The 10,135-nt window shown below is 37.9% G+C and overlaps 1 protein-coding gene across 1 annotated transcript; it reads right to left on the bottom strand.

Annotated features, from left to right (window-relative positions):
- Positions 1-2,275: 2,275 nt before the first annotated feature.
- LOC113272119 (probable ubiquitin conjugation factor E4) lies at positions 2,276-3,459 on the bottom strand. Its single transcript, XM_026522023.1, has 2 exons — positions 2,865-3,459; positions 2,276-2,778 (listed from the first exon to the last, which is right to left on the bottom strand). The coding sequence occupies exons 1-2, from the start codon at positions 3,457-3,459 to the stop codon at positions 2,276-2,278; spliced, it is 1,098 nt and encodes a 365-aa protein (XP_026377808.1).
- Positions 3,460-10,135: the final 6,676 nt, after the last annotated feature.

Below are 10,135 nucleotides of genomic sequence, written 5' to 3'. Positions count from 1 at the left end.
CCCTGATCTGCACGAAAGGTTTTGATAGTTTTTCCAAACTGAGTTTTAATCATCCTAGAAAAATCCGAGTATAGTTTTAGAAAATCTGCTCTTGAGTTGAATAAGTATATCCATGTGAAGCGAGTATAATCATCAATAAAAATCACATAGTATAATGCTCCTCCCTTGGATGGAATGGGAGATTTTCCCCAAACATCAGAATGAATTAGATCAAAGGGTGCAGTGGATAAAGTAATGCTATTACTGAAGGAAAGAGCTGGTTGTTTTCCCAACTTACATGCAACACAATGAGGTTCTTTTTCTACTTGAATAGACCCTAATAAACCTTTATTAATCATATAGGTAAGACGAGTAAAAGAAACATGTCCTAGCTTGGAATGCCAAAACATAAATGGAGAAATAGTTGAAGGCAAAATAGGAGCAGATGCAACAACTTCTTTATTCATAAATTGCTGAGGAATGATAAGACTTTCAAGGAGATAAAGTCGACCAACTCTACGGCCTATCCCAACTAGCTTCCCTGTCTTGGAATCCTGTATCACACAACCAGAAGGAAAGAAGAAAATATTAAGTCCTTGATCACACAATTGCCCAATGGATATAAGATTCATTCTAATCTTTGGAACAAGAAGCACATTAGGTACATATATCTTATTTGTAACCTTAACTTGGCCGATGTGAGTAGCAGATATTGCTGATACATCTGCGGTATGGATATTAGGTGTAACAATGGGATGTTTATTCTCAAATAGAGTTGAATCAGATGTCATATGGTTTGATTCCCCTGAATCAAGAAACCAGCCAGTTGAAAGAATACCTGATGGAGCTGAGAGAGCAGTAGCTGCTGAGTGATTATTACCAAGTGCTTGTCTGAGCATCTCTTGAATATCAGCTAGACTGGTTTGTGTGACTGCTGCTGATTCTGAACTTTTCTCAACTGCTGGTGTGGCTAATAATGATGGAGAAGGATTATATGATGATGTAGCTGCATGCTGCCTTCTTCTTTCTCTCATATTCCTAGATGAAGGTGATGTACAGTTTCCTACAGTGTGTCCAGGTTCTTTGCAGTAATTGCAATGAAGCTGTGAAGTTGAACTTTGAGACATATCTGATGTTGTTGTGTTAGGTGGCACAGTACAATTTTGGGATATATGTCCAGGTTTCTTGCAGTTATAACACACAGTTTGAGTTGTATCACGATGATATTTTTGAGAACTAAAATGATTGTTAAAGCTTGTTCGAGAAGGTACTGCTAGTACGGTGGGAATATCAGGTTTAATGCGTTTCCTAGTTTCTTCAGTGATAAGTTCAGAAAGTGCAGTCTCTACAGTTGGTAGGGGTGATCTATGAAGAATTGATGCTCTAACAGTTTCAAATTCATCTCTTAGTGCCATTAAAAGCTGAACTAATCGTGATTCTTCCCTATATTTCTCCCATATTTCAATATCTGTTGTCTAGTTAGGCTCCATAAGAGATAACTGATTCCATATGACAGACATCTCAGAATGAAAATCAGAAATAGATTGATCATGTTGTTGTTTCAGAGATCTGATATCTTGTTCAAGCTTCTAACGTTGAGCAAAGTTGATTTGGGTATACCTTTTTGAGAGAAAATCCCATGCATCCTTGGCAGTTTCGAATATGGTAAGTTGCATGCTTATAGAGGTTATTACTGTGTTGCTTATCCATGTGAGTATCTTATGGTTGTTGATCTCCCAGGTTTCCATGCTTTCTCTTGCGGGCTCTTTATCCTTTTCTGTTACAGTTGTATCAGCAGCGTTTGGACGTTTAGCTGTGCCATCCATATACTTCCACATTCCTTTTCCTTTGAGAAAACTTCTCATAAGAAAGGACCAATGATTATAATTTGTTCCATCAAATTTTGTAGTGATGGGTTGATAGTCTTCTCGTGACATTTTGAGGTAAAGATAAAGATGAAGATTTGCGGTTAGGATTTCTATAGTCTGTTATTGATAAGATAAATAGCGAAGACAAGTTGATTGATCAGTGCAAGGTTTTTGATATTTCAGAGTTTATGTTGCAGCGGAAGATGGTTTCTTAGATCTTGCCAGGCTCTGATGCCATGACAAAACTAGTCATGGCATGTATATTCTGGAGAATAGATATCTTCTTATTAGTAAATCAAATGGTTACAAAACAACCTGTTCTTATATGCGTGAACGGATGAAAATAAGGAAACAAGATAAACAAGATATTACAACATAAAGAGAATATACATGCCTAATGAAAACAATATATACTATCAAATAATATCTCAACAAGATAATATCTTGGAGATAATATTTCTAACACCAAGCTCTATAAATTCTGGCACCAATCTGTCTTCATCCAAAACTCTTGCGACGTCTATGAACAACTGCTCGTAGTATGATTGACTATCCTTACAAATAGCAGCTACAAAAATATTTTCGCTGTCACCTCTTGCAAGATGTACATAAATACTGACAATCTGCTTAAGCAATATCTCCAGACAACAACCACACTTCATAAAGCGCCTTGTCCCGAAAGAAGATTTCGTGTGAAGGCTCAAAAGATGTACCAAAATGTGATTGAGCATTGTAGCCACTGTATCTACCATATGTGGAAGGAGGAAAGGAACAATAATCTGCTTTGATGTAAATGCTAGCATTTCTAGACTTGCAATTCTGTACGAAATACGACGTCCAATCATATCCTTATCATACTTAAACATACGGTCTCTCTCCTGCATCCACAGAAATGATTCACTGTCAAGAAGATTGATATTCTCATTGATCACTACATTCAAAAATGCAAGTAAAATTCAGTATCTTCTTTAGCAATCTGTCTCCATGCATCGCGGTGGGAAGGAATCTCCCACAAACAAGCAAGAATTTCCAAAATACTTTTGCGGAACTGAAGATTGTTTGGAGAACCAGTGAACACCTCCTTGGCATAAAGTTCTAGAAGATCACCAACAAGAAACTCCAGGTTTAGTTGACTGCCTTTGAAAACGGTAATCACTGAACATGCGCATCTTCGGTTGCAGAGACACAGACTCAAGAGTTCCACCATCCTTTCTCTTATATAAGGGTTTCGAATATAATTTGGACTTGCCATGAACATTATAATGAATTTTATAAATTCATCCATTTCAGGAATGCCATCAACCAATAATTCGCTGCACCGAAGTACAAAAATAAGCATTTCTATTGCATCTTCGACCAAGTGTTCAGGCACACAAGCAAATTCAATTGGGCAGCTTGATGGCAAAGGCATTTTAAACCCGCCAGCAAGACCTACCAACCAAACAACCATCAAGCCATAGAAGGATAGTGCGTCCTTAAGTAATGCTTTATCATGCAGTATCTGAGATATATAACAACAATAATTTCTCCAATCCTTTTTCGCTTCTTTAGGAAGAAGCTTCATATCCTGCTCTGGCTGTGGGAAGGGAGCATATCCTAGCAACGCATTCATGGTTGGCAGAAGATTTGCATTTAATGTCAGTTTCTGATGTAAATGCCGTAGCTAAGAAAGTGATTGATTAGACCCAGATGGAGCACCCTCCCCGTCATAAAAAAGATTTTACAACCAAATGAATATCTGGTTTCCCCACAAGAAGCTGTTGAATTGTCGTCCATCGAGTTGCCAGAACTGCTGGTTTCTTCTGTGGAACTGTCCATCGAGCTGCCAGAACTGGTGGTTTCTTCAGAGGAATTGGATAGCAAGTCGAAGTCATTGCTGTTTTGGAATGTGGAAATGCATGCTGCAACTTGTTCGGACGATGCGCGTAGTGTAGTCAAATTACTCATGTCCAAATGACGAGGATCGCATAATAAATACGTTCCATCAATTTCACTTGTGATGGTTAAATCTTTATCTATGAAGTTCTTACAGAGCCGATGCATGACAGCACTGAGATTCACAAACATGCCTAAACTCCCACAGTTCGGATCAACCTGCAATTTAGCCATTGAAGAGTTTCGCCTAATTATTTCCGCTAGATACTCGAAAACACTCTCTTGCGTTTCCCAGTTTCTCACGAGAGACAGAAGCACTTGTTCAAGCCCATCATGCAGACTTTTCGTTCGAGTTCTAACCTCTTTCACAAACGACGATTTGGCGTTTGTTCGTCGAGTCAGTAACCTACGAGAGTTCTTCTTCAGGCCTGAACAGCATTCTTTCTTCTTGTAGAATCTATCGTCTGGTATAAGACTGACATTAAAGAAACCACCTAGTATGCTTAGCTTCTCTAATTCAATCCCGTGCGTAACCTTGGGGTTCCAGAATGGGTGATTCACTAGAATTTTAGCGCAGATTGGATTTTTCACTAAATAAGTTAATCCCATTAGTGGCTCTTCAAAGTTGCCACACAAATCCTCTTTCATTATCTTGCTTCTCAAATCCTCGTACAATGATCTCAAAACAAAACTCAAACTATCAAAATCGGATTCATTGATCAGTTGCTCCAGAAACCCGTTCGGACAATCTAACGATTTTCCGCGTGAAACTTTTGAGTAAAGTAGTGGCAGTAGATATGACTTGGTTTCACTGTTTGTTGCGCGAACAGAATCTACAAGATGTGTCAGGCTATGAGAAACAACTAGTTCTTTTGCTTGTCTAGTAATGCTGTTCATGGCACAACACTGGGTATAAGTAGTGTCTCCCATGGCCAACTTAATTTGATTTTCATCTTCTTCTTCATTAGCACGACGATAACATCCAGTTAAACAAGGTAAAGGGTGTTCAGCTTCAGAATTACCGTCGCATTGTTCTGATAAACGGTCTTTGAGAACCTCCACCATTAAATTTTCAAGTCGTTTCGCTTTGTCTAGGTTTCCATCAAACTCCTCGTTTCCCAAAGTTGAGTCCTCTTTTTCTAGGGTTACTTTGAAGATTTTCCTAATTATATTATATTCTTCATCGCCACAGATAGATCTCCGACGTTTTACGGTCCTAATTATCTTATCTTCTTCATCAGCACAGATAGATCTCGGACGTATTACGGTAACCATAGCTAAAATACTTGAATGACAATTCTGCGGGAAGAGTATATATGTAGTAGAAAAAGCAAAAGATGGAAGGTTTCCAAAGGCAGAGTTAACATAGTGGCGAGGGGTCACCAGGCCCATTAGCTATGCTTTGGACAAGAGGTGCACTTGGCAGCGCTGTAAGGCAATTCTCCTCTACAAAACGGTTCAGCATTTGGGTAAATTTTGAAAATGACTACTAGCTAGGATGTGCATGATTTGACAGTTTTGGTATCTTGAAACTCTTTCGATGACAACATGATTTTGAGTCGCTTAGGTCATGAAAACCTGAAAGTGGTCGAGGATGGTGATTTCTTTGATTATGTCCTTGAAGAATTAGAGAAAGAAAGAACACCAATAACCGAAGCATTTGCGCTGGACGTGATGTTTTTGCTTCTTTTTGCCAGCTTTGAAACTGACTTCCCTATCTACAACTTTCACCATTAAGTTACTTACAGACAATCCTGCAGTGTTGAAGGAATTGACCGTGTGAGACTACAGACAATTTCAGATCAATATACATGTTACTTACATTACAAATTCAAAATTTGCATGATACTAAACATGGTACGTTATTAATTATCAGGAAGAGCACGAGGCGATTATCTGCAGGTATAAAAAATGGGGATTCCAAACTCACATGAAAAGAATACAAGTCAATGACTTTGACAGCTCAGGTAGGTAGAGCAGCAGAACTCGTTTACGCCACTAGATCGATATTTTCATGTAGTTGCTGAGGCTTTAGTACTTACTGACGTAGATTGTCATGACATGTATATTCTGAATGATAGAATTGTATTCAACGTGATAAACAAGATACAATACATTTGTTCTTATATACAAGAAATAGATATAAAAAGAGAAACAAGATATACATGAAAAAGGGAACAAAATATACAAAGATATACATGCCATGTAGAAGAAGATATTATCCCAAGATATCAGGACAATATCGTTTAACACCCTCCCTCAAACTCAAGATGGTGCAACACACATGTTGAGTTTGGAAATCAAGAACCTTAGACGAGCTGAGGTCAATGTTTTGGTGAATAAATCAGCGAGTTGCAATTCCGAGCGAACAAATAGTAAGACAATAGTATGTTGCTTGAAGTGATGTCTTACAAAGTGACAGTCAATCTCAATATGCTTCGTACGTTTATGAAACACGTCATTATGAGCAATGTGAATAGCATTCTTATTGTCACAACACAATGGAGTAGGTTCTGATAAATGAACTCCCATATCTTCAAGAAGCCATCTCAACCAAACAATTTCAGAAGTTGTACGAGCAAGAGCTCGATACTCAGCCTCTGCACTATACTGAGAAACAACACTTTATTTCTTACCGCGCCAAGAGATCAAAGAGTTTCCTAGAAATACACAATATCCTGTGGTTGAGCGTCTATCTGTGATGTCACCAGCCCAATCTGAATCTGAATATGCATGAAGACAAAGATCAGAAGTAGATGAGAACTTTATACCTTGATACATGGTGCCTTTGATATAACGTAATATCCGAAGTACTGCAGCATAATGGGTGGACCTTGGAGTCGACATGAACTGACTAACTACATGAACTGCATGACTGATATCTGGTCTTGTGATGGTTAGATAATTAAGATTTCCCACAAGCTGACGATATAATGTAGGATTTGCTAAAGTTTTTCCTTCAAAGGAATTGAGCTTCACATTTAGTTCAAGAGGTGTATCTGCAGTTTTACTATCTGTTAACCCAGCACGCTAAAGTATGTCAGAGGCATACTTCACTTGTGAGATGAAATAACCATCAGATGATTTACAAACCTCTATACCAAGAAAATACCTTAAAAGATCTAAGTCTTTCATTTCAAAAGAGGAACTGAGATGAAGTTTAAGAGCAGAAATTCCTTCTAAATCGTCACTTGTGATAACCATATCATCAACATACAAAAAGAGAATAACCATACCCTTCTCAGTTCATCGAGTAAACATTGCTGAGTCATATGCACTTTGATTGAATCCGTACTGAAGGATATCACTGGAAAACTTCTCAAACCAAGCACGCGGTGCTTGTTTAAGTCCATACAAAGCTTTACGGAGCTTACATACTTGATTTGGAAAATGAGTCATTCCTGGTGGTGGTCTCATATACACTTCTTCTTGAAGTTCTCAATTAAGAAAGGCGTTCTTTACATCCATTTGATGAAGATTCCAATTACGAGCAGCAGCAGCAACAACAAGAAGTGTACGTACAGTAGTCATACGAGCAACGGAAGCATATGTTTCTTCATAGTCTATACCATATTCTTGGGTATATCCTTGAGCAACCAAACGATATTTGTAGCATTATATCTTACATTCTGAGTTTGTTTTGATCTTGTACACCCATCTACTGCCAATAACAGTTTTCTCTGGTGATAAGTCAACCATATCCCATGTACCAGCGTCCTTTTGTGTTGTTAGTTCTTCTCCCATAGATGTTTGCCAGAATGGAATTATAGATGCTTCCCTGTATGATTTTGGTTCATGCATAGATAAGATGGATGATAGAACAATGATAATCTGCAAACTTGGCCGGTGATCGACGAGTACGTGGAGGTAAAACATCATTCTCAAGTACAAGATCCCTTTCTGGAGAAGCAATGTCAGGATTTTCCATAGAGTGGTCATATGGAGTTTCGATACTTTCAAGAGGAGTGACTTCTGTGGTGGTGGATGGAATAGTTGTGGGCTGAGAGCTAGGTAGAGATACATCCTCAAAAGGATCTAGATACATAAACTGTTCTAGAGTAGAAGACTTGCTGCTAGGAAGAGACCAAAAGGGTATATTTTCCCAAAACTCAACATGACGAGAAATACGTAATCGACGACTCTCTGGATCGTAACAACGATAACCTTTTTGTTCAATACCATAAACTAGGAACACACAGATAGCATTCTTTTTGCTGAGTTTATTTCGTTCTCGTTCTGTGAGCAGGACAAAACATGTTGAACCAAAAACACGGAGCTCAGAATAATTTGGTTTCTTATTATAAAGACGTTCATAAGGTGATATTCCTCCTATGACTATAGATGCAATGCGATTTATTGTGTAAACTGCAGTAAGGACCGACTCATCCCGAAAATTAAAGGGAACTGATGCTGAAAGAAGTTGGGTTCTAACTGTCTCTATGATGTGACGATGTTTTCTTTCTGCTATACCATTTCACTATGGAGTTTCAGTATAGGATAACTGAAGTAGAGTACCTTTTGAAAGGAGTTGATATGTATTCACCTCCTTGATCAACACTAAAGGTTTTAATGGATTTTCTAAATTGAGTTTTGACAATTCTAGAGAAATCTGTGTATATTTTCAAGAATTCTGATCTAAAACTGAAAAGATATAGCTATGTAAAATGAGAGAAATCATCAATGAAGATAACATAATATAGAGCCCCTCCCTTAGAGGCAATGGGAGATTTTCCCCACACATCATAATGAATAAGATCAAAGGGTTCAACTGAATGAGTAATACTATTATTAAAAAGAAGTGAAGGTTGTTTACCCAACTTACAGGAAATGCAATAAGGTTCTTTATCAACTTGAGTTGTTCCCAGTAATCCTTTATTGATCATATATGCAAGACATGAAAAAGAGACATGGCCTAGCTTAGAGTGCCAAGACATAAATGGAGACACAGTAGAAGAAAGAGAGTTTGCAGCTGCAACAGTAAGTTCATTCTTTGATTGTTAAGGAACAATTAGAGTTTCAAGGAGATATTGTCTACCGAATCTACGACCTATCCCAACAAGCTTCTCTGTCCTGGGATCATGTATTATACAGCCAAAAGATAAGAAATAAATGTTAAAACCCTGATTGCACATTTGCCCAATTGATATAAGATTCATCTTGATCTTTGGAACAAATAACACATCAGATATACGTATTTTGTCTGAGACTTTAACCTGACCAATATGACTAGCAGCTATTTCAGATCCATATGAAATTTGGATTTTGTGTGTAACAATAGGATGCTTGTTTTCAAATACATTAGAATTGAATGTCATATGATTAGAAGCACCTGAGTCAAGAAACCAACAATTTGAAAAGGTACCTGTGGGAACTGAGAAAGCAGAAGCTGTTGTAGAGTTATTGTTACCAATTGCAAGGTCTTGTTTGAGCATCTCTTGAATATCATTAAGATTACTTGATGTAGATGTTGATGTTTCATGACTTCTTTCTAGTGCAAGTGCTGCAAGGATGGATTGTACAGGTGTGTATGCAGTGCCATTCAGCTTTCTTCTTTTTCTCATGTTTCTTGAAGATGGAGATGTACAGTTTCCTACTGTATGACCAGGTTCTTTACAATAATTGCATTGAATATGAGAGTTCGAACTTTGATGGGTTGGATCTTGAAAGTCTGATGTTTGTGACACACTCTGTGTTGATGGTAAAGTGCAGTTCTTGGACAAGTGACCAGGTTTCTTGCAGTTGTAACACTGAACCTGTGACATGTCACGATAGTTTCTCTGAGAATTTAAAGTATTATTAAAACTTGCATGTGAAGGAACTGCAAACACAGCAGGTAACTCAGGCTTGATCCGCTTTCGTGTTTCTTCAGTAATAATCTCAGACAACGCAGCTTCTACAGTAGGGAGAGGTGATCGATGAAGGATTGAGGCTCTTACAGTCTCAAAATCATCTCTTAACGCCATTAGAAGTTGAACCAGTCGTGACTCTTCTTTGTATTTCTGCCATAACTCAATATCTGTAGTCCAATTTGGTTCCATGAGTGCTAGTTGATTCCATATAATTGACATCTTAGAATGGAAATCTGAGATTGACTGATCCATCTATTGCTTTATAGATCGAATATCTTGTTCTAGTTTGCAACGCTGAGCAAAATTGACTTGGGTATATCTTCTCGAAAGAAAATCCCATGCTTCTTTGGAAGTTTCAAAATCAGTGAGTTGCATACTTATGGAAGTAATTACTGTATTGCTTATCCATGTCACTATCTTGTGATTGTTGATCTCCCAGTCTTCAACGCTGTCTTCTTTAGTTTCTTTGTCTTTGATAGGCTCAACTTGTTTATCTCTAATGACAATACCATTCGTAACAACACTAGGCTTTTTGACTTTGCCATCAATATATTTCCACATAGC

The sequence above is a fragment of the Papaver somniferum genome, chromosome 4 (genome assembly GCF_003573695.1).
Source record: "Papaver somniferum cultivar HN1 chromosome 4, ASM357369v1, whole genome shotgun sequence".
NCBI classification, from domain to species: Eukaryota; Viridiplantae; Streptophyta; class Magnoliopsida; order Ranunculales; family Papaveraceae; genus Papaver; species Papaver somniferum.
This window is presented reverse-complemented; position numbering and strand designations above follow the sequence as displayed.